This window comes from Podarcis bocagei, assembly GCF_964188305.1.
Source record: "Podarcis bocagei genome assembly, chromosome: 9".
Classification (NCBI taxonomy): Eukaryota; Metazoa; Chordata; class Lepidosauria; order Squamata; family Lacertidae; genus Podarcis; species Podarcis bocagei.
In genome coordinates, this window is record NC_138134.1 from 80,586,089 (window position 1) to 80,612,363 (window position 26,275).

The following is a 26,275-nucleotide window of genomic DNA, read 5'->3' on the forward strand; positions in this document are numbered from 1 at the left end:
AGCCCAGTGGCTGTGAGAGAGCCCTCGATTCAGTGCACGTGCAACAAATAAGCAAACCTCTGGACACGCAGCGTCACAAGCTTTGGCGCCCCTGGCCGATAGAGCTGGCTTGCTCCAGCAGACACCCATTTCAGCCAGCGGTTGCAGGACTTTGCGCTCCCATCCCCTTCTTTTTCGTTCATAAATCAATTGCTGCCTTTGCAACGGGTGTGATGTGTGCTCTGAGTCCCCCGTCCCAGCCCTGCCCTTGCGGACATTGAGAGCTAAGCCACAAAACATTCAAGCAGAGCATACGTCTGTCGTGTATGACCCAGGGGAGAATCCTGCACTGGAGGGGGCTGGACCAGGAGGCCCTCAAGATCCATTCCAACAACAGTTCTATAATTCTATGAAGTCTCAAGCGTCTGGGTCGAAATTCTCCCCCCCCCCTTTCAAACCAAAAGTTAGACGTGGATGGAATGAACTGTTCGCCCGTCCCAAGAACAAAGTACTCACCAGCTTGCTGGCTTTGGGACCTTCCGAAGAATCTGGAGGAGACGAGAAAAGGAAAAGAAGCAAAGCACTCAGAAGAGACTTTGGAAAATGGATTACTCTCCCCGCACCTATCAAGGCATCAGCAGCAAGTTCCTAAGGGAGGATCTGGATTCCTGAATTTCGCCAGGAAGGCAGCTCCCATTTTATACCCTTCAGCTCATTTGTGAGGCAGAGGGGAAAACTCAGGTTCCAAGCATATGCAAACCAGTGTCCACTGAGGCAACGGAGTTAATAATAATAATAATAATAATAATAATAATAGGTAAAGGTAAAGGGACCCCTGACCATTAGGTCCAGTCGTGACCGACTCTGGGGTTGCAGCGCTCATCTCGCTTTATTGGCCGAGGGAGCCGGCGTACAGCTTCCGGGTCATGTGGCCAGCAGGACTAAGCTGCTTCTGGCGAACCAGAGCAGCACATGGAAATGCCGTTTACCTTCCCCCCGGAGCGGTACCTATTTATCTACTTGCACTTTGACGTGCTTTTGAACTGCTAGGTTGGCAGGAGCAGGGACTGAGCAACGGGAGCTCACCCCGTCGCGAAGATTCGAACCGCCAACCTTCTGATCGGCAAGTCCTAGGCTCTGTGGCTTAACCCACAGCACCACCCACGTCCCTAATAATAATAATAGCTGCTATTAAACTTCGTGAACCCCACAATAACTAATAAAGCACACCCAGTATCCTTCACACGGTTTGTGATGTCCTCTCTCTGCACAGCAATGAACCTGGCAAGTCCCCTTTCATTCCTCATACCGTCCTGTACTTAATGCGTATCGGTCATTTGCCGCTTGTCTTTACTGGATGTGTTCTGTGATACCAGTTGCCTTATTGCGAATGTTAAAAGCTACTTTGGAGATGATATGATGCTTTAATGGCGAACTCAGCTGGCCCTCGCCAATCATTTTGAAGGCGAATCAGGGCCACCCACAAAGAAAACAAAAGGTTTTAGCCTAGCAGGAGGAACCCCCAGATACAGATCAAGTACCCCAAAGAAGCAAAACAGAATGCTTAAAAAAGAAGCAGGCTGCTTACTGCAGATGCACGCAGTCAAACCGCCTCACTCTTGGTGATGTTAATGGTACTCTGGACTTGTGGAGAAGGGACACAGAGTTGGAGTGCAGGGTTTCTAGCAAATCAGCCAGCCAGCCCTGGCATGCCCTCCCAGGGCACTGCAAATCTCAGACCAATTTACCCAGCATGGGACACACCAGCCCGGGTTATAGGGAGCTCTGAGCTCTGCTGTAGCCTGAATGCTAAGGAAGCCAGAGGCTCCTGAAAAAGAGAGAGAGAGCTACAGCCAAGCAGAGCCCAGCACGTCCTTTCCATCTGTTTCACGCCTGCACCAAACGTTGCAGCAGCCACCAGTTTCCATGGAAACCCTCTGGCAAAAAGCCATGCCGCTCAGAGTTCCAGGGAGAAAACATTAAGGCCAAGTCCAGAAACTTTGACGCTTCTCACCTGCCGGCCTCACTCTTGCATCCCAACCTTATAAGACTAACCCGGCCACTTCCTGCATCCTATGCCCTGGTCCTTAAACCGGGACAATCGTCACCTCCCTTCTCTGCCTGGTGAAGCCGGCTGCTTTCTCTTTCCCTCTCATCTCCACCTGCTTATCTGGCTTCACTGACCCTATGGGATCCTCTCTCCACACTCTCTTTAAGCTGCCTGCTGTTCAAATTCAGCTGCCAGAGTAAACAAGGTGCTCCAGCAGGAACCTTGCAAAATCCTGCTTGTCCCTACTATAGTTACATGAACAGGCTAGTCAAGGATCAGTGAAGTCCCTACCTCTCTTGGGGACCTTCGAAGCGGAAGACTCCGGCGTCTCCGGGGACGTTGTTTCTGCGCCATCGTCAAAAACCTGGATCTGATCAGATTTAACATTTCATATAAATTATTTATTGAAATACTGTTAGGTCACATTTCAGGGTAAGCACCCTCAGTGAGGCAGCTTACAATATATTAAATGCAAAGTGACAAACATAAAATAAAATCAAAATGCTGATTTTAAAACATGGGTTGGAAGCAGATAAAACATATCATTACAGCTAAAAATAATTGCAACAGCAGCATCATAAATCCATTAAAAAAGGAAGTTGAATTGGATGGTTTGTCAAAAACCAGAACTGACAGGGCCTCTCACACTTCAGTAAGTGAAGAGTTTTATTGATCTTTATTTGAAGATTTATGTGCCGCCTTTCAGAGTAAATAACCTCAAGGTGGCGCCTAATATAAAAACACTAGCCAGTGTGGTGTAGTGGGTAAGAGCGGTGGACTCGTAATCTGGTGAACTGGGTTCGATTCCCCGCTCTTCCACATGCAGCTGCTGGGTGACCTTGGGCTAGTCACACTTCTCTGAAGTTTCTCAGCCTCACTCACCTCACAGAGTGTTTGTTGTGGGGGAGGAAGGGAAAAGGAGATTGTTAGCCGCTTTGAGACTCCCTAGGGTAGTGATAAAGCGGGATATCAAATCCAAACTCTTCTACACACAGATATATTAGCACAGATCAAACAAGCAAATAGCTGAGCATTACATAAATACCACAGGTACTAAGAGCATCAAAGCCCAAAAAGTAAACCCCTTTGAAAGAAAGCCAGCAAGAAACATTGTTTTTTGAGATCTTTCTGAAAAGCCTGCAGTGCTGCTGTCACAAGGTTCTGGTCCCCAAAGAGCCTGTATGTGATGTGTGGGTTCATGGATGTAGTTATGGACTTGGTAAGTGGCCCCCTGGAACCCAGTTGCTGCTTTCTAAAACAAAACCAATATGCCTGGGTTTTATAGACATGCTCTTGGTCAGAAGATCTAAGTTCTTCATCTAAAACACACACCCCCTTTAGCACCCCAGAACTGCCTGTGGAAAAAGGCTTGAGAATAAAATAGCCACCATGCCTGATGCAATAGCGCAGCTCCCCCATCTCTCGGGGGCCCCTGTCTACTGGCAGCAGAGAGGAAACACCTCCCAATTTACACCCATTGCTTCCCCCTTCCTGGGCTGCTGAAAGATTTTACCAGTCTTCCATGCCCAGTGGCTCCCTGCCCCGCATGCTAAGTACATCAAGCATACATGACCTGTAGCCCTGTTGAGGGAAGCTTTTAATGTTTGATGTATTACTGTATTTTAATATTTGGTTAGAAGCTGCCCAGAGTGGCTGGGGAAGCCCGGCCAGAAGGGCGGGGTATAAGTAATAAATGATGATGATGATGATGATGATGATGATGATGATGATGATGACTGGTGGATTCTCTTCCCTCGGTCAACACCAGCACCACTCCAGAATTTTACACGTATAAGAATGGGAATTGCTCCTTCTGAAATTTTTCTTCTACTGAGCCCTCAGTCTTGTAAGTAAGTTTAGGATTTCCCTTTAAGATTGTCTGGTATAGACTCTTTAGGAAGCAAACTCGTGATTGGTTTTTCCATTTCTACTGCTACATATCTGACTTTCCCTTATCCCTAGTCTTAATAGTTTGGAACTTTGGGTTTGGCTATATAATTCAGGCATCGCAAAGATTCTCCCTTTGTGTGCCAGGCAGCTTTTTTTCTGTGCTGGCAACACCCTTTGAGCAAGGGGAGTGGAAGGGGAAAACTCCCTCCGTGATTACTGGGGAGTGAGCTGGCCATTTCCCCAAGTTGAATATTATTAACCCACCGCTCTTGGGAGACCCACTCATTCAGGAGCAAAGGGGCACGGAGAGGCGGAGGCAGCAATGAGGAAGGGGAAGGGTTTCAGGCTGTCCCCTCCCTTGGTTCAACCTGCTAGTGCTGACCCCCTCCTGCAAGTGCAGCAAGGGTCAAAAAGGGGGTCCTTATCCAAGGACTTGTCCTCATTCAGCCCTGCATATTGGGGCAAACTCCCTCCCCCCCACACACCAAAACACACAGAGCAGGGGACACCGCAAAGACCCGGCCAACTGCCCCAGCCTTCCTGTTCCCCCTCACTGGTTAATTCGTGCCCAAGAGCATGTGCAGATTATGTCACACGAGGCAGCTTCCAAATAGATACCCAGCATTTGGTTCACCCTGCGCAACCTGTCAACTTGACCACTAACTGGGGCAGGGAGGAAGGCGAAGGAGAGAGCAGCCCAGCCCGGTCAGAGCCACATCTTTCTGCCTCTTCGCTTCCCATCACCAGGAAGAAGCTGGACCTGAAGCAGCAGCAGCAGCAACCAGCTCCAGCTGCCAACAAGATTGCCATAGCAACAGATCTGTCAAGCAGCACCAGGAAATTCAGGGAGGAAATGAGAGAGAGGAAGCCCCAGCAGCCAGGCCTCCAGAAGGAAGGCCCAACTGCTCCAGGCAGAGGGTTTGGGCACAACTAAGGGCAGGAGAGCAGGAGCCTCAAGGAGACCATCTTCTGCACAACACACACCAAAATGGGGGGACTGGGCCCCACATCACTTGCCATCTGGGTTTCCCAGCTCCAGCACAAAACCATCTTGGGCTACCAGGACTGAAGTCAACCAGGACCAGATGGCACTGGGACAGAATCCTTAAGCCATAAGCCAAGGCCAGCAGAAGAACAGAGGAGCCAGGTTACCTCAAGCTCCCCGACTAGGAACCCCCCACAACCTCCCTCTCTGATCTGTGGGGGCATCAGGACTGTGCAGCAAGTGCCATGGGGATGCCCCACTCTGCTCACTTCCTCTCCAGAGGAAGGAAGGGCGTACGTGACAGAGCCAGCAGAATTAATCTGAGCTTGAAAAGCACATGGCGTTAAAATAGCAGGGAAGAATAACATTACTCTAAGTTCTGCTCTATATAACCACCCTTAGTGCCTCAGGACCAAGGGGGCAGTGAGTGGGGTGGGGAGGGGTGGGCTTCGGAGGCTTTGTGGGCACCAAGGGAAGGCCTGAAGGGCACCAAGTTGGTGCCTCCTATTTTAGGAGACTCACAAGGGCACCAGAAAGGGTAAAACCGCAGTTGATGCTTGGAAACGGCCGATGCACCTTAAAGGGGGAGAGAGATACTCTCCCTATCAAGCGTGTTGAACAGAACTTCTTTCCTGACTGACACAAGCACTGACTGATATCGGTAACACCCAGCCTTGCCGCCAGGCGGCTGCTCAAGAGGAAGCTTACCTGCGACTGTCGCACAAAGATGCCGTGGTTCTCCTCGCAGGTGAAGTACTTTCTGCCCTGCACCATGCCATCGTTCTTGCCTTTCGCTTCGTCCAGGATGACGCCCACCCACTTCCCAGTGGCAAAGAGCGTGGCACCCACATAGGCCACCGTCCCACGGTACCCTTTCCCGATGACTTCCACCCGGGAGCCCACTTTCAGGGGCTTGCCGCTCACTTCCACGCTCATCCTGGCGCTGGTGCTCGACGCCTGGGGAAAGAAACAGGGAGAAGCCAAGGGTCAGTTGACAACGGCAACGAGGCAACGCGAATCTGGACCCAAAGCATTGTTCAGTGCCACAAAGGAGAAATCCTCCTCCTCTCTACACACGCGAAGACATGGCGGCGTTGAACAAAGGAGGCCAGTCACAGAGTTTCTTCATAGATTTGAAATAAACGTTGAAGAGGGCAAAGGGCTGCTTAGTGGATTCTCTTACAGTAGGACCAGAAACAAGGGAGATGAGCTGCTGGAAAACAGATCCAGGCGAATATGGGGGAGGACTTCTGAAATCCTCCAGAGTGGGATGTGCTGCAAAGGGGAGCTGTGCAATCTGGCTCCTTTCAAGAGAAGACTGCACAGGACTATGACGCACAGGCGTGGACCCTCTTTCCCCCCCATATTTTTTCTTTAAAAGCCTCAAGTAGAAGGGGCCTGCCAAATGAGTCTGCTGAATGCTTCTGGTTCTATGGAAGCTGACTGACTGGCAGCCCAAAAGAAACCCAGAGGAGTTACCGTATTTTTCACCCTATAGGGCGCACCTAGGTTTTTTTGGGGGGGGAATAAAGACAAAAAAAATTATTTCCCCCCCAGGCGCGGGGCTGGGGCGGGGGAAGCTCAGCCCCCAGAACAGGCTGCTAACTGCAAGCCTTGGGAGCTCGGCGGGAATTCCCGCTGGGCTCCCAAGGCTTGCGGACATCTGCCCGAAGCCCGGGGTGCGCTCCGCTGTGCTCCCCGGGTTTCGGGCTGCAGGCTGCTGTCCACAAGCCTTGGGAGCCCGGCGGGAACTCCCGCCGAGCTCCCAAGGCTTGCAGATAGCTTCCTGAAGCCTGGAGAGTGAGAGGGGTCAGTGCGCACCGACCCCTCTTGCTCTCCAGGTTTCAGCGAAAGCCTGCATTCGCCCCATAGGACGCACACACATTTCCCCTTCATTTTTGGAGGGGGAAAAGTGTGTCCTATAGGGCAAAAAATACAGTAAATGGAGGCAATTGCAAGAATCTTTTCCAAGCCCCTTCAAATCGCTTCCAACTTCTGCCAGAGCAAAATGAAGATGGGAAGCGGCCTCTCAGAAATGCCTGGTCCTTTCGCTAGAAATGCACAAAGTGGCAGCGTGAGGCCCAGCCCCTCTCTCTTTGGGAACCAGAGCATTCCAAGAACTGCTGCAAGCCACCCTCTCTCTGGGCTGGAGCGCTTATATATGTCAGAAAATTTATACACTGCTTGATGGGAGAAAACCTCAAAGCACTTTACAAAAAAGATAAAATAATAAAATCATCAATAAAGAAATTCACGACAGTAATTTAAAATCTACAATATAAGGCTTGACTAAACAAAATTGTTTCCAGCAGGTGCTGAAAAGAGAACAGCAAAGGTGCCTTCCTGATATCAACAGGCAGGGAGTTCCAAAGTGCAGGTGCTGCCACACTAAGAGATCCATTTCCTAAAACTGTGGAATGGGCATTATGTGGCACCTATAACAGTGCCAGTTCCGCAGATCAAAGCAGTTGAGTTGGCATATATAGGGGGCAAGGTGCTCTTGCAGGTAAACCGGTCCCAAATTGTTAAGGGCTTTATATACAAATAGAAACACCCTGAACCTGGCCCGGGAGCAAATTGGCAACCAATCTCTTGCCTTTTAAGGCTTTCTGCCACTTGAAGAACATCCTTCTCCTCCTCCAGTAATGCTACCTGCAAGATGAGAAGTGGCCTCTCCAGGCAGAATGGCTCAGTCTGGGATATGAAAGTCTGATGGTTTGAGCATCTGTAAAAAGGAAAAGCTCTGTGGATCAGTCTTTAAGAGACCAAGTGCCTGGATCTGTGTCTTCCTCTCCCTCCTGCTGGGAAACATCTACAGCTTTGGCTATCCATCAGTACTGTTCTGAAGTCTAGACTATGTGCAAGCAACCTGTTTTGCCAGCATGGAACCCTGTTGGGGATGGTGTGTTCACAATGAAAGTACAGCGAGTCTGAAGAGGGAACTATCACCTGCGGCACCGCCCCACGGAACAGACTAACAGCACACAGCCAGGAATCCCACGGCTTGACACCTGGGCGCAGATCTTGTAACAGCCTCACTCCCTTCCTAGTCCACTCCCCTTGTTTATTACAGTGGACGTTCGGGTTGCAAACGTGATCCGTGCAGAATGCACATTCACAACCCACAGCGTTCCCAACCCGTGTCTGCGCACGCACGGGTTGTGATTCGGTGCTTATGCGCATGCGCAACCGCCGAAACCCGGAAGTAACCCATTCCAGTACTTCTGGGTTTTGGCGGTCTGTAACTCACAAAAAAAACACAACCTGAAGTGGCTGTAACCTGAGGTATGACTGTATTAAGAAAAAACACCTTTTAATCAAATCCTCCTATATGTGCTTCTTCCCAGAATCACAGGAAGGTGTTTTGTTCTAATACATGCAGTGTGTGGTTACCGCAGCTCAACAAATCCACTGGAAAAACTGCCATAGGACCAGCCCAGAATCCACACGCCAGAACAACCCACAGAGATAGCTCAGCTACCGAGAACAGACCTGATCTGTCCTGGCACATCTATTCCACAACTATTGCCTCTGCAACTGCAATTCTAGTCATACCCAGTTGCTCAGCTTGCTGGCCAAGGCTCGGCGGCCCAGCCTGCCCGATTCCTGGTCAACATGACTATACCAGAGTGCCATGGTCACATTGCACTTGGAGAAGAAGACAGAGATCCTGGGCCAACAGTTTGGCTTGAGAGCAGTACATGTGAAAAGGATCTAGGAGTCTTGGTTGACCACAAACTTGACATGAGCCAACAGTGTGACGCGGCAGCTAAAAAAGCCAATGCAATTCTGGGCTGCATCAATAGGAGTATAGCATCTAGATCAAGGGAAGTAATAGTGCCACTGTATTCTGCTCTGGTCAGACCACACCTGGAGTACTGTGTCCAGTTCTGGGCACCACAGTTCAAGAAGGACACTGACAAACTGGAACGTGTCCAGAGGAGGGCAACCAAAATGGTCAAAGGCCTGGAAACAATGCCTTATGAGGAATGGCTAAGGGAGCTGGGCATGTTTAGCCTGGAGAAGAGGAGGTTAAGGGGTGATATGATAGCCATGTTCAAATATATAAAAGGATGTCACATAGAGGAGGGAGAAAGGTTGTTTTCTGCTGCTCCAGGGAAGCGGACACGGAGCAATGGATCCAAACTACAAGAAAGAAGATTCCACCTAAACATTAGGAAGAACTTCCTGACAGTAAGAGCTGTTGGACAGTGGAATTTGCTGCCAAGGAGTGTGGTGGAGTCTCCTACTTTGGAGGTCTTTAAGCAGAGGCTTGACAACCATATGTCAGGAGGGCTCTGATGGTGTTTCCTGCTTGGCAGGGGGTTGGACTCGATGGCCCTTGTGGTCTCTTCCAACTCTATGCTTCTATGATTCTAAGTATTTCATCTAGGACTCTTCACGAAGCACCAAAATGCAAGATGCAGTTTTTGCAACAGACATGGAAACGGACATGTGAAGTCAGCCAGTCAGGGCTGTGATGGGAAGCAGCAGCCCAAGTGCCCTGTTTGCCTGTTAAGGAAGGCCTGGTCGCCTTCCCAGAACAGCCGCCCCCAACACAATTTCGCCTCCAATAGGCCACCCCTAACAAGACGCAGGCTTTCTGGTTTGCCTGCCTTCCTAGGAAAACTGCTGATGGGTTAAGTTCACAGTCGGCCTGAGAAATGCAGGGACAGACCTGCAAATGACTCAGTCTAAGGCACCAGGAGGCTTCCTGCACAAAATGGGAGAAATGCAAGGACAGCACCCAAACGATGGAAAACAAGACCAAGTGAAGGCCGGCTTTTTTAAAAAAACCTCTTCATAGACGAGTAAGAATGTTATGCTTTTTAAGGGTGGGTTGCAGAAAAGAGAACTCTATTTACAGAAGGTTTTGGAAGATGATGCGTGTAAAATAACAAATTTGGTGGGGAGGGGAAACTTGTTGAAACTTGTTTTAAAAATGCAGCAGTGCAGCTGCCCTGTTAAAGGCTCACTTCCAAACTCCAGGTTCGTGAGCTGAAAGCTTGAAAAAGCAAGAAATTAGTCCACTTAAAATCAATAACTACTTTCCTGAGGCAGACAGCTGCAGACACCCAGCATATGCCCCACACCAGACCCCAAGAGGGGAGGGACACAGTTGTTCTCCCTCCTTAAAATAAAGGACGGGGGTGGGGGTGGTTCTGGCAGCAGCTTGGCTAAGGTGGAAGTGCAATTGCACCAGGGCAGGGAGACATGCTCTTCCCACCAGGAAGTGACGGAAGGCACACTTAAAGGATTAAATGCTGGGCAGGAGAAGGAAAAAGCCACCCTCTCTTTACAGGCTCAAACAAAGAGGAGAGAAGGGCCTTTCTCGCCTTTTAAGTGAATTCCCACCCCTGTTCTCTGCTCACCAGGACACTTAGTTCCAGGGCACGCAGCACCACCTGTACCAGAATTGTTATCTTTTGTGCTTGCCGCTGTGGGCTCCTTAGGGAGAAGCTTGGAATATACATTTATTTATTTTATTTAAAGAAGTGTATATGCCGCTTGATTGAAAGAAAACCACAAATATGAAATAAAGCATTGAAATCATCTGTAAAAACAGTCTATTCCAAAGAAAATTGAAATTGATCAGTAGCTAAAAAGAGATTAAATACATGTCATAACAACAGCACCGCCAGCACCCTGGGCGTTCTAGCCAAGGAATGCCACCGTCCCTGCAGCCTAGTGAGTGAGATGCCATTGGTCCTTTTACTAAGGGCTGTGGGCAAGGCATCCTTCGCCTGAGATTCCTAAAGAAGTTAGGTATCTGGCTATGGCGACACATACATGCCTTAGTTGCCTCATCACTGCAGCGTTCTTTCTGCCTGGGGCTGCTTTGGAGAAGTGTCTGTGAACTTCAGCTTCTCCAGGATGCTATGGCAAAGCTTTCCGTTTTGGGGGGCATCTCTCTCTCTGACCAAACAGCCTCACTGGCTTCCTTCTGGTTTCCAGGCCCAATTCAACGAACCTAATCTGCTTGGAACCAGGATGCACAACGGGCTGCCTTTTCGCACTCTTCATTATGGAGCTTCTTTGCTCTTTAAGCTCTTCCCACCAATGGCTGAGCTGAGAGGCTGAAGAGGTCCTCTGCTGTGGAACTGTTCCCACGGAGGCCTGTCCTGATGCTTCTCCATCAGAGGAGCAGGAATTCAGCAGGGCAAGCTACTAAGTTTTAATTTCCCTGGTGTTTTAGTCTGCACTGCTTTGTCCTCCGTATTTGCCATAAATTATTACAAGAAAGAAGATTCTGACTTAACATCAGGAAGAAATTTCTGACAGTATTAGCTCTTCAGCTCTTCAGCAGTGGTGCAGACTCCCTCAGAAGGTGGTATGGACTCTCCTTCCTTGGAGGCTTTTAAGCAGAGGCTGGATGGCCATCTGTCAGGGATGGTTTAGTTGCTATTCCTGCATTGCAGGGGGTTGGACTAGATGACCCCTGGGGTGCCTTCCATCACTACAGTTCTATGATAACTGTATTTTATTATGATAACTGTATTTTATTACAAGCCCCCTTGAGGATTTTAAACTGAAAAGTGAAGTAATTAATAACAAAAAGAGCAATACATTTTGGCAGAATACAGCTCAGGAGACAAACAAAAGTAAAAAAACCGAGCTCTGCAGAAGCAGCTGTGCCTGTGAGAAACAGGAGTGAGCCAGCAAACTATGGCTGCTGCTGCTGCTTCCACCCATGGGCTGTGGGGCTCCTGGAATAACAGGGAGCAGCTTCTGCCCAACGGGGCCAGGGGAGGATCCTGGGAACACGACTGAAGAGCAGCTTTTGCAGCTCTCTCACAAGGATGCCTTTTATTCCACCAGCCACTAGCAGCACCCACCAGAAAACAAGCAAGTTCCGAAAGGAGGATAATCCAGAAGGAAGGAGGATAACGAAGAGAGCTGGGCTTGCTAGAGAGAAAAACCCTCAAGGCAGCCCAGCAAAGGCGAGTGCAAGGCGAGGAGAGATGGAGGAAGCCCACTTCCACATTCAGACGGACAAAATGATTTGGACCTCCTTGGGGAATATTATTCAGGTATCATTTTGGATGAGGTAATCCTAGCATGCCTGTTGTCTTTGTCCATGGAGTTTTCTTGGCAGGGGTACTGGAGTGGCTTGCCGGTTCCTGCTCCAGGTGGATCACATTTGGTCAAAACTCTCCACTATGACCTGTCCATCTTGGGTGGCCCTGCACGGCAGAGCTCATAGCTTCTCTGAGTTATTCAAGCCCCTTCGCCAGTGCTCACTGGAAGGACAGATCTTGAAGCTGAGGCTCCAATACTTTGGCCACCTCATGAGAAGAGAAGACTCCCTGGAAAAGACCCTGATGTTGGGAAAGATGGAGGGCACCAGGAGAAGGGGACGACAGAGGACGAGATGGTGGGACAGTGTTCTTGAAGCTACCAGCATGAGTTTGACCAAACTGCGGGAGGCAGAGGAAGACAGGAGGGCCTGGCGTGCTCTGGTCCATGGGGTCACGAAGAGTCGGACATGACTAAACGACTAAACAACAACAATCCTAGCATCTGCCCAACTTGAAGAGATGCTTGGTAGGGTGAACAAGCTGTTATACTCCATCAGCTTGTCTAAAGATGCCCCAGAAATTACGCAGGTGTATTAGGAGGCCAGGCACCATGAACTGCACAGGAGGTAGGGACCTCAATTTGGGAACCCACATAACGTGTCTAGAGAAAACACAAGGATGCCACAAAGCACATGGCAGTGGATACGATAAGGTGCCCTCCAGCAGTGGGAATGAGAGAGGGGTTCAAGAGAACTGCCAGTCACAGGACCTGCCACCTACCACAGAATCAGAGCAGCATCCCTCAGGTGAGCCAGAGAACCTGTCACTAGCCTGCCTGCTCACAGCAGGGTGGGTGGAATTGAGAAAGGAACAGCCAGGACCCCAGCTTGGGCTCTAGGTCCCCTCTACCTGGCAAGTTACACCCATGTTTCAAGGAACAGAGTCTTCTCACTGGCTGCCCTGGTTTAAAGGAATGAGCTCCTGGAGGAGGTATGTTCAGGGCTCTCCCTCCTGGGCTTTGTAGGCACCTCTCTCAGGCTCACTTGTTCACAACAGCCTTTGGGCAGAGGGCAGAAAGCTAGATATTTTTTATTTAAATCATCTCTATGCTGCTTCAGTTTACAACCCGTCATTTACAAACAGGGCATTGCAAGCACTATAGGTACAAATGCAATAATAAACTATATTTAAAGCAGCACGATTAACAGAAAAACGTGATAATCTCTCAAAGAAAAACATGACAAATGACATGTTTTATGCTGCCATACTTGCTGTTTAACTTTCAGAGCAATTTAAGCTTCTTGCATTTTTTAATATATATGTTTAATCTCACCCTAGCTTTTTCCACAAGTGTTCAAGGCAACTGAACCCTTGTGAAAAAGACAGAAAGTCTTTATATAAATACATAAAAATGAGTGGGACTCCAGTGTCGCTCTGTGAAACTGAAATCTGGAAGATTCTGACCTTCTCTTGGCAAAATCCTGATGCTTGACTCACAGTGAGTGCCTGTCCTTGGCTGCAGAAGCTCCCTGCCTTCTCCACTTCAGAGCAGGGTTCATTCTCTAGGGCTGTCAATGCAGACACTTCCCCAAACATGCAAATCACATTAGTATTTCTGAAACACGAAGGCTCCAGCCTCTGCCACTAAAGTTCATTCTCACGGAAGACTGTGAAAAATAACCATTTTCCACACCAACTGAGCATCGCCTGCTTTGCTTGAAGGTAATGTGCTGTAGCTGCTTTCTTGGTTCATTATCACAGGCTTCCTTCTTCCTCACCCCCAGAAACTGGAGTTAGTTTCTGACACCACAACAGCTCAAACACCAGAGGAGAAGGCTATTTGTGGCCTCCTCCAAGCGTCTCTTTGAAGTACAAATCCAAAGTCTGAGGCAGGCCTTCAGCTCCACAGCCTGCCCTGCCACCCACCCACCCCTCCAACAAGAAGAGGCAAGGATGCAGGATTCGAAGCATCTCCCGCCTCCAATTTAAGACATGGACAGACTCATCTGGAAGGAGGAGGAGAAGAAGCAAAGCTCCCTTTGCACTAAGCCTCATTATCAACAGCCATGTTATACTAGAGAACTGCCATCTTCCCTCCTCACCAAAGGAGGAGATTACTCAAGGATTAATAACTGACTTGTCACCCAGTGACAGAATGGGGGTGGCTACTGTCTCATCAAAGGCGATCGGAGCAGCACAGATGATCTGTTGCTTTCACATGAAAAGGCAAACCAGCCAGAGCTGGTGTCTGTGTGGCAGGAGCCCTCACTCTGCTCAAGGACCAAGCTGCCCCTGACCTGCGCTTGGCCTGGGTTTTAGAAAAGGGGAGCAAGGCAGTGTGAAAGGAAGGACAAGGTGATGGGTGCAGGGAGGCTCCAAGGAGCTCAAGAGCAGAACAAAGGGTGCCCAGCCCTCCAGGGAGGAGCACAAAACTGAAAGCCCACAGGAAAACTATTTTCCATGTCAGCCAAAGAATGCAGAAGAGCCAGAAAGTCTAAACTGCCTTGTGCCCCCAATGTCCCAAAGGGCAGCCACCAATCCTGGTACAACTTAAAACCAGAGAGCTGGTGCAGCGCTGTGGAGAAGGAAACAGCAGCAGCTGCTGCTGCAGACCACTCGAGCCAACGAGCCAAGCCACATTCTACAACCACTAGCAAGGCACGTTCAGTGCAGGACCAACGTGGGGTACCGAGTCAGGTCACGTGTCCATTGAGTTCAGCACCGTCTGAAAGGAACGCCAAAAGCTCTCCAGGATCTCAGGCAGGAGTCTGTGAATGATGGGGATTGAACCCTGAACCCCTGCACTCAAACATATGTTCTAGCACTGCACTAAGACCCTTCCCCAACCAGCCAGCATCAAGTCCCGCAGATGCTTACGAGGGGACCCCCGTGGCAAGGCACGCAACACACAAGTGAAGGCCTTTCCTTTCAACAGGCCCACAATGGACCTTGTCTCTGGCAAGAGTCTGACCCAGTTTGGGTTTATGGGGACAGGAGAGGATTCCAAACCTGGAAGACTATAAAAATCACAGCCCAGGCAGCTGATACATCCTCCAGAGGCTGTGCTTGAAAGAACGCAACAGCACCCTAAGCGCATCAGACCCAGAGGCCTCCTGCTCAAGAGGCAGCCAAGATGAAACTTGCCAGCCCCTTTCAGAGATGGAAGAGGAAGGACAGGGGAAGGCAAGGAACAAACCCCTGCAGAACCACAAGCTCACTTCTCAGACACCAGAGCCTGGAGGGCAAACATTTTGCACTCCCGACTGTCAGCTGAGCGCCAAAGACAACGCCTTCCACCCGCTTTGGGGCCTCCACGGAAACCAGCCAGGGTAACTGCAGAGGAGCCAAAGGACAAAGTGGCCTGGCCACCAGTGAAGGGCCACAGCTGAAAGGTGGAACATCTGCCTTGCACGAAGAAGGTCCCAGGCTCACTCTCCAAAGGCATCTCTCTGGGTAGGGCGGGAAAGGATCCCTGCCTGAAACCCTGGAGAGGCCCTGCTGCCAGTCAGTGCTGCCCATACTGGGGCTGACGGACCAACGGTCGGACTTGGTATAAGGCAGTTTCCTATGTCCCAACGAAGAACCAGCGAGAAGCAGCGGCAAGAAAGGCCTCCCTGGGAATTGCACATGCTTCCTTCCAGGGGAGCCACAGAACGGCCTCCTCTCCTTCCAGGGCTTGCAAAGGTGAAGGAAGACACAAAGGTGGCCACTCAGCACTCCCAAAGCTCCTTAAGCAACACCAAGCTCTTGGCCCAGAAGCAAGGATGCTCAAACGCACGGCCTGAGCAGCCCCACATCTTGTGTGTCACTTCAGCCCTCCCTGGGGGTCAGGCAGGGCAGGGTGGGCGCGGAAAGAGAGCAAGAACAAAATGACAAAGGGGGGGGAAACTCCAGAGAAAGGCCCCATTGTGAGGCTGGTTCCGAGTTCTGCTGCGGAGTCTGCAGCTGATGCCCAAACTGCAATATGGTGGAAGAGGGGGCTCTCAAAGACCATCCGGAAAGGAGTGGGGGGGGATAAGGGAGGGGGTGCGGGTGGGAGCAAGTAGTTGCTGGGGTGGGGAAGGGGGGAGAAAGGGAAAGGAGCCCAGAAGCTTTGCATTCGAGAGCCCTGGGGAAACTCACCATCACCAGAGGCTCAGCTGACACCTCCTTACAGTATCAGCAGCAAATAACAGCGGCCCATCTCCATCGAAAGGGCTTGGCTAGCAGGGAAATTCAGCCCACAACCCAGCTTTCCTCAACATACATGGCATGGAGGCACAATTCATGGCAGGGAACCGGCAAAGGAAACACACACACTCTCTCTCTCTCTCTCTTTCTCCCCATCCAGACCATCTGCAGGCTGCCCTTGCAACAGATTGCATCTAGAGATACTGTACCTACAGGGGCACAGAGCGCAGCCCAGGCGTGGAGCGGCCAATGGCTGCCCATGTGTCACTTACCCGGCTGTACGTGTGCCTCTTGGTCTGGGCCATGCTGATGTTTTTCTTCCCAGCTTTAATTATCTCTGAAAAGGCTGCTCTCAGCTCATGGCAGGGGGCTCGCCAGGGAGGATCCTGCCCCTTCCTATGTTGCAGAGGAGGCTTCCATGCCCACGCCCTGAGCCACCCTCTCCCTCCAGCCACACGGGGAGAAAAGAGCCCTTTGGCTGACAGAGAGGCGTCTTTAAGCCTCCAACACACAAAAATCCAGCCCAGCTGATGGAGACTCACTCTGCAGTGCTGCTCCAGACTCTTGTCACAGATTCTGTCAGCCCACTGGGTCCTAATGCTAGACCGTGTTTGCTCTCAGAAAGGAAGAGCAAGGCGCTTGGTGAGGCGACGGTCGCACAGCACACCAGAAGCACCACCAGCCCAGAGGCAAGTCACAGGCTGAGCTCCACTTTGGTCCTCTCTGTCTGGAACAGTCTGGGGACGTGCCCTCAGGTGTACCACTTGGAGCTCTGCCTGTCCTGATCCCCCATGCGCACCCCCTCCCCATGCGCTGGCTCCCCTGGGCCCTTTTCTCTGCTGCAGTGGAAAGAGAGTAAGAGGAGGGAAAGCAGAGAAGAGGAGCCAGCAGCAGCAGCAGCCACCCTGCTAGCCAAGGCTCCCCATCAGATCTCAGGCAAGATGGCAACAAAGACCCAGCTCAACTGCTCCGCTGCCTGACACAGCCACACAGGGCGGAAGGCGAGGGGCAGGCAGCTCAAGAGTTAACCACGACTTGCTCCAAAATCAATCAGTCTCCTTCCCCTAGACCATCTGCCTCATGACATCCCGAGCTACCTGGGAGAGGGAGGCAGCAGGTAGAAACTGGAGATTCTGGCAGGACCAGATTCCATCTGCTGCTAACATCCTAAGGAGCCAACGTCCTCTGAAACTGGCCGCGCAAAGCGTCTCAGGGCTCCATTAGGTGGGCCTACACAGCAAACACATTCCACCAGGCCTGCCTTAGTGAGGGTCCTCTTTCAAATGTCCTGTAATGTCCTGAAGCAAGGGCCCGGATTCATTACTGCTGATCAGAACACCAGGAGGTGCTTCCAGCAGTTTCTAAAAAACACTGCTCTATACTTCGGCTGCTGCTCCTCTCCGTCTCCTCTGCTGCCGCCTCCTCTAGTTCCACCTCCAGGCCTTCTGCCATGCTGCTCCTGGTGTGTGGAATCGTTTCTCACCGCCAGCTCGGCTCCTGAACCGTCCCTGAGCAGTGCTCCTCTGCCACCACCTGACTCTTCCATACCTACTGCTGGCCAATAAATCCATAAACCAAACAATCCATTCCCTGCTCAGCAGTGTCAGCACCACCTGAGAAACAGCTGAAGAGAGGGGGGTAGGGACAATTGTTGCCCAGTGGCAGAGCCCATGCTTTGGATGCCAGAAGGTCTCCGTTTTGATTCCTGATGTCTCCAGGAACTTGCCTTATACTGTGTCGGGAAATGCAGTACTATGCTGACCGGCTCTCCAGGGTTTTGAAGAGGATGCCATTCCCAGCCCTACCTGGAGGCGCTCTGGGTGAAGCCTGGGACCTTCCGAAGCTCAGCCACCGAGCTAAAGCCCTTCAGTGGCTGGGAAAGATTCCTGCTCAAAACGCTGGAGAGCTGATGCTGTGAAGAAGACGGGCACCTGGCAGGGGAACTCAGCTGACTTTCAGGTTTCCTTTGCCCAGGAGTGAAGCCTATGGATCCATTAAATCTGCATATAATTATTACAAATGAATAGGCAACCGTTTTGTTTTTAAGATTATGCCCCGAAGTGTCAGCACCAGCACTGCCTTAAGAAGACTCTCCCCTCTCACGTGTCAGAGCGGGAGCCAACTTTGCCTGTCAAAAATAACCATTGTTGTTCTTGCGGCTGCTTTCAAATCTGCTGCCCAATTGATCATGTGGAGACTTATTTATCAATTAACCTGACTGATGACTGGTCTGATCAGCACCCCTGTTCAAAACAACAAACTTCCAAGAGTTGGCAGATCCAGAAGAAACCCCAAAGCCTCAGATTCACGCAACGCCCCCTATAAGGGGTGGGGAAGAGGAGGCACAGGGCTTCCTTGGGCACACTGGCAATTCCTCTTAATAGCTCAACAGCACACTTGGCCAGGAAGCGCTTCAATAATCTTTTATGACACAAGGTGATATTTTTGAACATCTTGAGCTGATAAAATCAATGTGGTAGTTTCCCCTGCAGTACTTAACATAAGAATGCACCTGAGGTTACTCTGGGAGGCAACCACAATGTCTACAGAAACTTCCATCCATCATACATGCCCATAGAGTCTGACAATCGACTCATGTGATTTATTTCCCTGTCCACATGAAATGATTACATAAGCACAACAAAGAAGAACTGTGAGGAGGGCCGGCCCATGCAGGGGCAAGGGGAGGTCATCACCTCGGGCGGCAGGATCCACAGGGGCAGCAGATCCTGAGATAGATCTTTATCCCCACCGCCTTGCTCCTGAAGCGGATCTTCACTCAGCCCTCCTCCCCTCGCCAATGGGAGGAGCATTTTGGGGTTCACCTCAGGGGCCAAAATGTCTTGGGCTGGAGCTGACGGTGAGATCAGTGTTGCTATTATTATTAATAATAATAATAATAAATGGCTCCCAATTCATACTTTCTCTGACACCACATTCCCCATCTCTTTACTCTCAACCCAGTCTTTGTTAAAATCTTGCAAACTCCATCCTTTCATCTACAGTGGACGCTCGGGTTGTGAACGTGATCCGTGTGGGATGCATAGTCACAACCCGCAGCGTTCGCAACCCACATCTGCGCATACACAGGTTGCAATTTGGCGCTTCTGTGCATGTGCAAAGCGCAATTTACCGCTTCTGCACATGCACGACCACCAAAACCAGGAAGTAACCCGTTCCAGTACTTCCGGGTTTCGGCGGTCCGTAACCCAAAAAAACCCAACCTGAAGCATCTATAACCCGAGGTATGACTGTACCGTACAGTATATTTATATAAAGTCTTGTCGTTAACATTCTGAATGCTACAGAAAGAAGAAAACACCAACGCATGCAATGCCATCAGACCTGGTTGCAACCGGAAACCCACAAAGCACCTAAACGGTCTCCTTTGAATGTCTGCTACCTCCTCCCCCACTCCATCTTAAAATTCTTACCCGGCGGAGACAGGGATGGCTTGAACGTCAGTCTTTCTCTCCACAGCCGCCCTACCCCACTTATCATCTATTCTAGCTTGATGAAGAGTTCTGGGGAACACAAAAGCTTGCACACTATTTTGTGGCATTTTGATAAACTTTATAAAGGTATTGCCCTGATACATACTTATGGGCCAATACAGTACCTTTATGACTCGGCCGTTTAAAAAATCTCTGTTGTTTTGTACTAGCCTAGAAAGCTCTGCCTTATTTGATCATCTAGCCCAATAGGGTCTCTTCAGATTGGCGGCAACTCTCTGCGAGGCAAAGAGGGAAAGCCTTCCTCATTACCTGCTGCTCTCTGATACTTTCTACTGGAGATGTCAAGGACTGAACCTGGGGCCTTAATAATAATATTAAATTTTATAAGCACATGTTCTGTCACTGAGCTTCAGTCCCTCACCCCCACCCAAACATTCACACGTCCCACCAGTAAAACATAAGGGTTGTTTTGCAAGCACAAAATGATGCATGCCAGGGTAAAAAAATCTTAATTTCACATATACACTCATGGAGCCTGAACTGACATTGACTGACCAGGAACGAGACCTTGGGGTTGTAGCAGAGAGCTGATTCAGCTTGAATCAAGGGTTGTCATTGCCCGGCTTTCCCTTCTTTCCTTTGACCTGATTTGGGCAAAATAAATATGGTTCTTCCTTATGCTTTAAACCGGCCGGTGAATCTTATCTTCTACAAATAAAATAACTGATTTATTATTTTGAAAAGTTATAAACTGCATAGTAAATAACGCCCCAAGTAATGCTCAGATAAAATTATTGATAAAACATAGCTAAAAATCCATAAAGCAATTAAAAAACAAAATCATCACCATTAGAAACAAAGACAACACTCAATATAACTTTAAAATAAATGTAAGCAACTAAATTATGTCTTTGTTTCTGGTTTGCTGAAACAGAGGAGTTTTCAGCAGGAGGCATCTGGAACCCCACAGGCAGTGAATTCCGGAGCGCAAGTGCTGCCACACTGACAAATGCGCAAGCAGACAGTCCTTCGCCTACAGAAAAATTAAACTCACTGCCCAACCCTCACAGAGACAAAGCAGTTAAGAAATTAGGAAGAGCTGGCTGAGCCCAAAGCCAGATCTGTAAGGCCACGATCCTCTTTCCCACAGATGCCAACCAGATGTCCAGGTGGGAAGCCCACAAGCAGCACATGAGCGCACCAGCACTCACGCTCATGTTCCTCAGCAGCTGGTATTCCCTGGCAGGCTGTCTCTGGTCCCCAAGGAAGTACACAATCCTCTGCGACCAGGAGCTACTGATAAACCTGTCCTCCATGTTGTTTTTGGCACCTGTCCATCTTGGCCGGCAATGGAGGAGTGTGCCTTTGAGAGTGAAGTCAAACTGTTGGCAGGTTGCAGTGCCTGCTGTGGCTGCAGAGACCAATACAGGAGAGACATGTTTTGTTGCAGCCGGGGCAGAGAAAAGCATCCAGTTGTGCTGCTGCAGATGCGCCAGGGCGTTTCTTCTCTTGCGCTCCTCCCAGCGGCCATATCTCCTCTCGTCACTGCTGTGGATACAAGACCCAACTCTCTGTCTCCAGGCCCTGTGATTGCCTACAAGGGATTCCCACACGGCAGGGTTAATGTTGCCAGCCTTCATGTCACATTTGCAGACATCTTTGTAATGCAGAGCTGGTCTTCCAATGGTGTCTGGTGCCTGGAACCAGATCCCCGCAGATCACGTCCTTGGGGATCCTGCCATCTTCCGTTCTGCGGGCATGACCAAGCCAGTGTAGAGGTCGCTGAGGCAGGAATGCGAACATGCTGGGAATGTGCGCTGGGGAGAGCACATCTTTGTTTGAGACCGTCTGCCATGTGAAGCCCAAAATCTTCCTGATGCAGCGCACATGGAAGGCATTGAGGCGTCGCTCCTGGCAGGTGTAAGTTGCCCCTGACTCACTTCCATAAAGCAGTGTGCTCAATGTGCAAGCTTGGTAGACCTTCCCTTGGTATTGTCCTCCATGAATTTCATCCAATCCCCATTAAAGCTGAGCTACACAGTTACGCATCCAAGGAGGCAGTGATTCCCTGACCTGCACACAGGAAAGGGATCTGCAGTCTCCAGTTTGGAAGAGGACTTAACTGCTGCCACACTAGGAACTGGAAGGGCAGAGTTCGAATTCCCATTCCGCCAAGCAGCCCACTGGGTGGAAACGGAGCACAGAAATAGAACACTAATGCCTCAGAAGGCACTTGGGACATATATCAAAAAAGGTTGAAGGTCCAAACAACTAGCAGTCAGCCGCCTCTGAGGCTGGGCGATGCAGCTGCACAGAACTGGGATCACAATGACAGTGATTTGATTTAGGAAAAAAGGCAGCCTTGCACTGGGTCGTCTTATGGCCCAAGGTGGACCTCAAGCAGCCCCTCCGTTCTCCGTCATATTCACAGAAGGGCAACAAGGGAAGAGGTGGACATTAAGTGGCTCGTATGCTGTTCTCAGTACGTTTCTGAGTGCATTTCAAAGTGTTGGTGCTGACCTTGAAAGCCCTAAACGGCCTCTGCCCAGTAGATCTGAAGGAGCGTCTCCACCCCCATCATTCAGCCCGGACACTGAGATCCAGCGCCGAGGGCCTTCTGGCGGTTCCCTCACTGCGAGAAGTGAGGTTACCGGGAACCAGGCAGAGGGCCTTTTTGGTAGTGGCGCCCGCCCTGTGGAACACCCTTCCCTCAGATGTCAAGGAAATAAACAACTATCTGACTTTTAGAAGACATCTGAAGGCAGCCCTGTTTAGGGAAGTTTTTAATGTTTGATGCTGTATTGTTTTTAATATTCAGTTGAAAGCAGCCCAGAGTGGCTGGGGAAACCCTGCCAGACGGGTGGGGTATAAATAATAAATTATTATTATATATCATTATTATTATTATTCTCGTCTCTCCTGCTGCAGCTGCCTGGTCCCCCTTGCTCCCTAGCCGGGTGGTGCTGTTACTGAATAAGACTTCCCTTCCCCACAACTCCACGGTTGAGGAAGGAACTGGCCAGGCATGCATTACTGAGAGTGGCATCCTACCCAGAATCTTGCAAGGGGCTGATGTGGGACAGCCCTTATGTTTGACGGGGAAACTGCAGCTAGCGCATGATGTGGCAGCAGGGCTTGGGGCAGAGGCTGCTGTCTGCCTATTCAGGATACCATTCCTCAGGGAACTGCGCTGGCCGTCAACCAGGCCAAATTTAAGGTCTTAGTGCACGGTGCCCTAAATGCTTGAGACAGGATATCCCAGATTCGCCTTGCCCCCCTTTTTGCTGCTGGTTCACTGCAGGCATCTTATGGCAGCCCAGTGGCACCTGAATTATGGAGCATGCTATCCACTGAAGTTAGGCTCCAGCACAGCACACATCTTGTCAGAGGCTTAAAAGAAAAAACAACCCCTGTTTTTTCTAGAAGGATGAATTGACTTGTGGGCAGTATCCAGTTTTCCTTTGGAAAAATTCTCTCTTCTCTCTTTTTATTTGTTGTATTTTTATTGTTGTTTTATACACTGTAATATTCAGTAACGTTTAGCTGCCTATAAATATTCAAAATAAATAATAACCACTGAAGTGTGAGTTTCCACCAGATCAACCTCTCCCAAACGAACTAATGCAGCAACTGAGGACACTGCCACTGAATCCCCAGGAGCAGGGCTCCCGACTCCTGGTCCAAGCTCCTCACCCAAGGAGAACCGTGATCCACTTGGCACTAGGACCCTGCTGAGTCAAGCTGTGCGCATTTGCGCACTGACAAACTGCACCATTTTACCGTTTCAGCAGTAGCTGGAGCAGCTCTGCCAAGGGAGTGAGGCTGCAGCGCCTTCAGGAGCACAGAAAAGGGGCTATTCAAACAGATGCCCCCTGACGCCCGTCCAAATGCTCTCTCATGTCTTTTCTTCTTCTTCTTTTTGCAGCTTAAACTGGAGCAACCAAAGCTGCAAATCAATATATCTGAAACACTTCACTGAAGGCGTAACCATAGCAACACACCAAGGAACTGAGGATGCTCCTGTCTGGTAACGAGGAGGTTAGTCTATTTCAAGTTCAAGATCATATTCATCTGAATGCGTCACCCACCACCCCATCATTCCACCCCTTTCACCTGACTATCAGATAGCAGGGCAGCAGGTGCGACACGTGCCGAGACAGAGGTCAAAAGCTGCTCTAGAAGTGCTTGATGACACTACTTCTATTCTTCAGAGTTCAAAATCTCTTACTTAAACTGCTGCTCTCTTTGGTATTCTCATGAGATATAGTGGTTCTCTTGTTCGTCGGTATTAGGCCCATATATTGGAATTAAACTTCCGTTTCCTTTCATCATTCCATCATGCTTTGCCTTCTAATGTTTGGCCCAAGCAGCTTTCACAAACCAAAGGAAATAATATTTCCCCCCATCTAATTTAAAGAGCTGGCTCCATCGCCCTGCAAGCATGAGATGCTCAGGAGCAAATGTCGCAACCATCTCTTCCCAGCAGTCACTGTATATTTCAGAAGGGATCAAGGTCCCTTCTGTTCCAAGATCCCGTTTCCAACAGAAGCCAGAAGGTTATTTATTTATTACATTTCTATCTCACCATTCCCTCAGGGAGTTCAGTGTGGCATACATGGGTCTCCCCCTCCTCATTCAATGCCCATAACAATGCCATGAGGTAGGTTAACCTGAGAGCCAGGGACTGGTCCAGGGTTGCCCAGGGAGCATAATGGCCGAGTGTGCATTCGAACTCTGGTCTCGCAGGTCCTAGCCCAGCGCACCAGCCACTACAGCCCACCGGCTCTCAGGGGCCCCAAGGGGAAGCCTGTCGCAGATCATGAAAGAAACCTCCCCATAGTCAGCAGCAGCAGGCAGAGGGAGGGTGAGGACGATATGGCCTCCAGACATGATTCCCATTAGGGAGCATTTTCTCCCGTTTTGGTCCAGATCTCACTAGAGGATCAGGACCAGCAGCCGAACCCAGCCAGCAGCAGCCCATGTTGCTTCCAGAAGGAAGCCGCTCCAAGTGAGCTCTCCCAACCAGCAGCTTCAAGCCGTCAGCTGCTCAGTCGCAGTCATGCCACGAAGGTCCTAAGAGTTCAGAGAGGCCACTATCAGAAGAGATAGAGAGGCCACTTATATGCAGGGTCTTATAAAAGGAGGGGGGTCAGACTGGGCCCCGACCAAAGGCCTTGTGGAACAGCTCTGTCTTGCAGGCCCTGCGGAAAGATGTCAAGTCCCGCAGGGCCCTAGTCTCTTGTGACAGAGCGTTCCACCTGACAGGGGCCAAGGCAGAAAAGGCCCTGGCTCTGGTCGAGGCCAGCCTAACCTCCCTGTGGCCTGGGATCTGCAAGATGTTATTGTTGGCGGATCGTAAGGCCCTCCACAGGGCATACCAGGACAGGCGGTCCTGTAGGTACGAGGGTCCCATGTTGTATAGGGCTTTAAAGGTTAGAACCAGCACCTTAAACCTGACCCTGTACTCCACCGGGAGCCAGTGCAGCTGGTACAGCACCGGGTGAATGTGATCCCGCGGTGAGGACCCCGTAAGGAGCCTCACCGCGGCATTCTGCACCCGCTGGAGTTTCTGGGTCAGCTTCATGGTCAGCCCCGCGTAGAGCAAATGACAATAATCAAGGAACAGACAATAGTTTCTTAGCACCTCCTTGTAATATTCTGCCTCTATGAGCTACACGGCTTCTCTGTGTAGAACAACTGGGTGGAGCTGCGGAAGGAAAACTTTAAAGCGCACAGGACGGGCTGCCCTCTATCACGCGAAGCAAGTCCGACAGTTGCTGACTTGTCGCTGCACAGCAGATGCTAGCAGCCTCCCAGCGAACGCTCAGTCGCCTGCGTCTTTGTCATACTGGCTGATCTGCTGCCAAAGAACAGCCTTTGGCCCAAAAAGCCTGTCCACCGACATCACACCCATTCATCAAGAAAAAAGTGATCCTTGGTGGAATCTGCCTCTTCCCAACACCCCGTAATTTTTTAGACTCCCCAGTTTTGAACAGAGTCCTTTTAGCGGGGTGTTTGAAGACTATCATGTGCTGACAAAAAATGTGAGGGAAGAGTTTGCTTGACTGTTCAGTTAAAAATTGAGGGCAAGAAACTAGCACTTGGGGAGGGGTGTGTGCAACAGAACCTGCCATCCAAACAAACGCCCACCTTTAAAATGTTAAGAATAGAGCAAATGAGCTGAGACATTACAGACACAAATGGTAGTCTTAAAAAAAATGAGATTTTTTCCCTCCAGGGATGTGCATTGTATTTCATTATTCTAATTTTATTCAGCCTGCGCAGATTCTGTCATCACACTGAAGCATGGGAAGAAACACCCAAGTCCAGCCCGCAATGCAAACATCTCCTGTCAGAGCCCAGACTGCTTGAAGGTCAACAGCCCCACCGGGAAGGAGGAAATGGTGAGTGAAGCAAACCCTGCAGCACAAGATTTCCTCCCCACATAGCAAAATCCAGTGGGGCTTGAAAGGAAGAGGCTGCAGTGAAAGGTCTGCAGGAACCTCAGGAAAGAGAGGCAGTGGGAAATGGGTCCTGAATGCAGGCTAGATCCATTGGCTCCAGTGAGCCAGAAGGACACCAAGAAGAAAGTCGCCCTCAAGAGCCCTCTGGGAATTGGTCCAATCCTCCTCTAAGGCCAGCCAGATGGGCGGGGTATAAATAATAAATTGTTGTTATTATTATTATTATTATTATTATTATTATTATTATTACCCCCGCAAGGGCC

General features: G+C 50.1%; 1 protein-coding gene across 8 annotated transcripts in view; it reads right to left on the reverse strand.

Annotated features, from left to right (window-relative positions):
- DCTN1 (dynactin subunit 1) overlaps positions 1-20,126 on the reverse strand; it is a 66,023-nt gene extending 45,897 nt beyond the window's left edge. For 4 of the 8 annotated variants that reach the window (XM_081206922.1, XM_081206921.1, XM_081206920.1 and 1 more), the window contains exons 1-3: positions 5,613-5,861; positions 2,321-2,399; positions 496-527 (exon numbers count right to left, since the gene is read on the reverse strand). In XM_081206922.1, the coding sequence (XP_081063048.1) occupies positions 496-527; positions 2,321-2,399; positions 5,613-5,840 (339 nt within the window). In that variant the 5' untranslated portion in view covers positions 5,841-5,861. Of the gene's footprint in view, positions 1-495; positions 528-2,320; positions 2,400-5,612; positions 5,862-16,365; positions 16,640-20,103 lie in introns of those variants that run through there. The other 4 variants (XM_081206925.1, XM_081206924.1, XM_081206923.1 and 1 more) reach the window with 2 other exon arrangements.
- Positions 20,127-26,275: the final 6,149 nt, after the last annotated feature.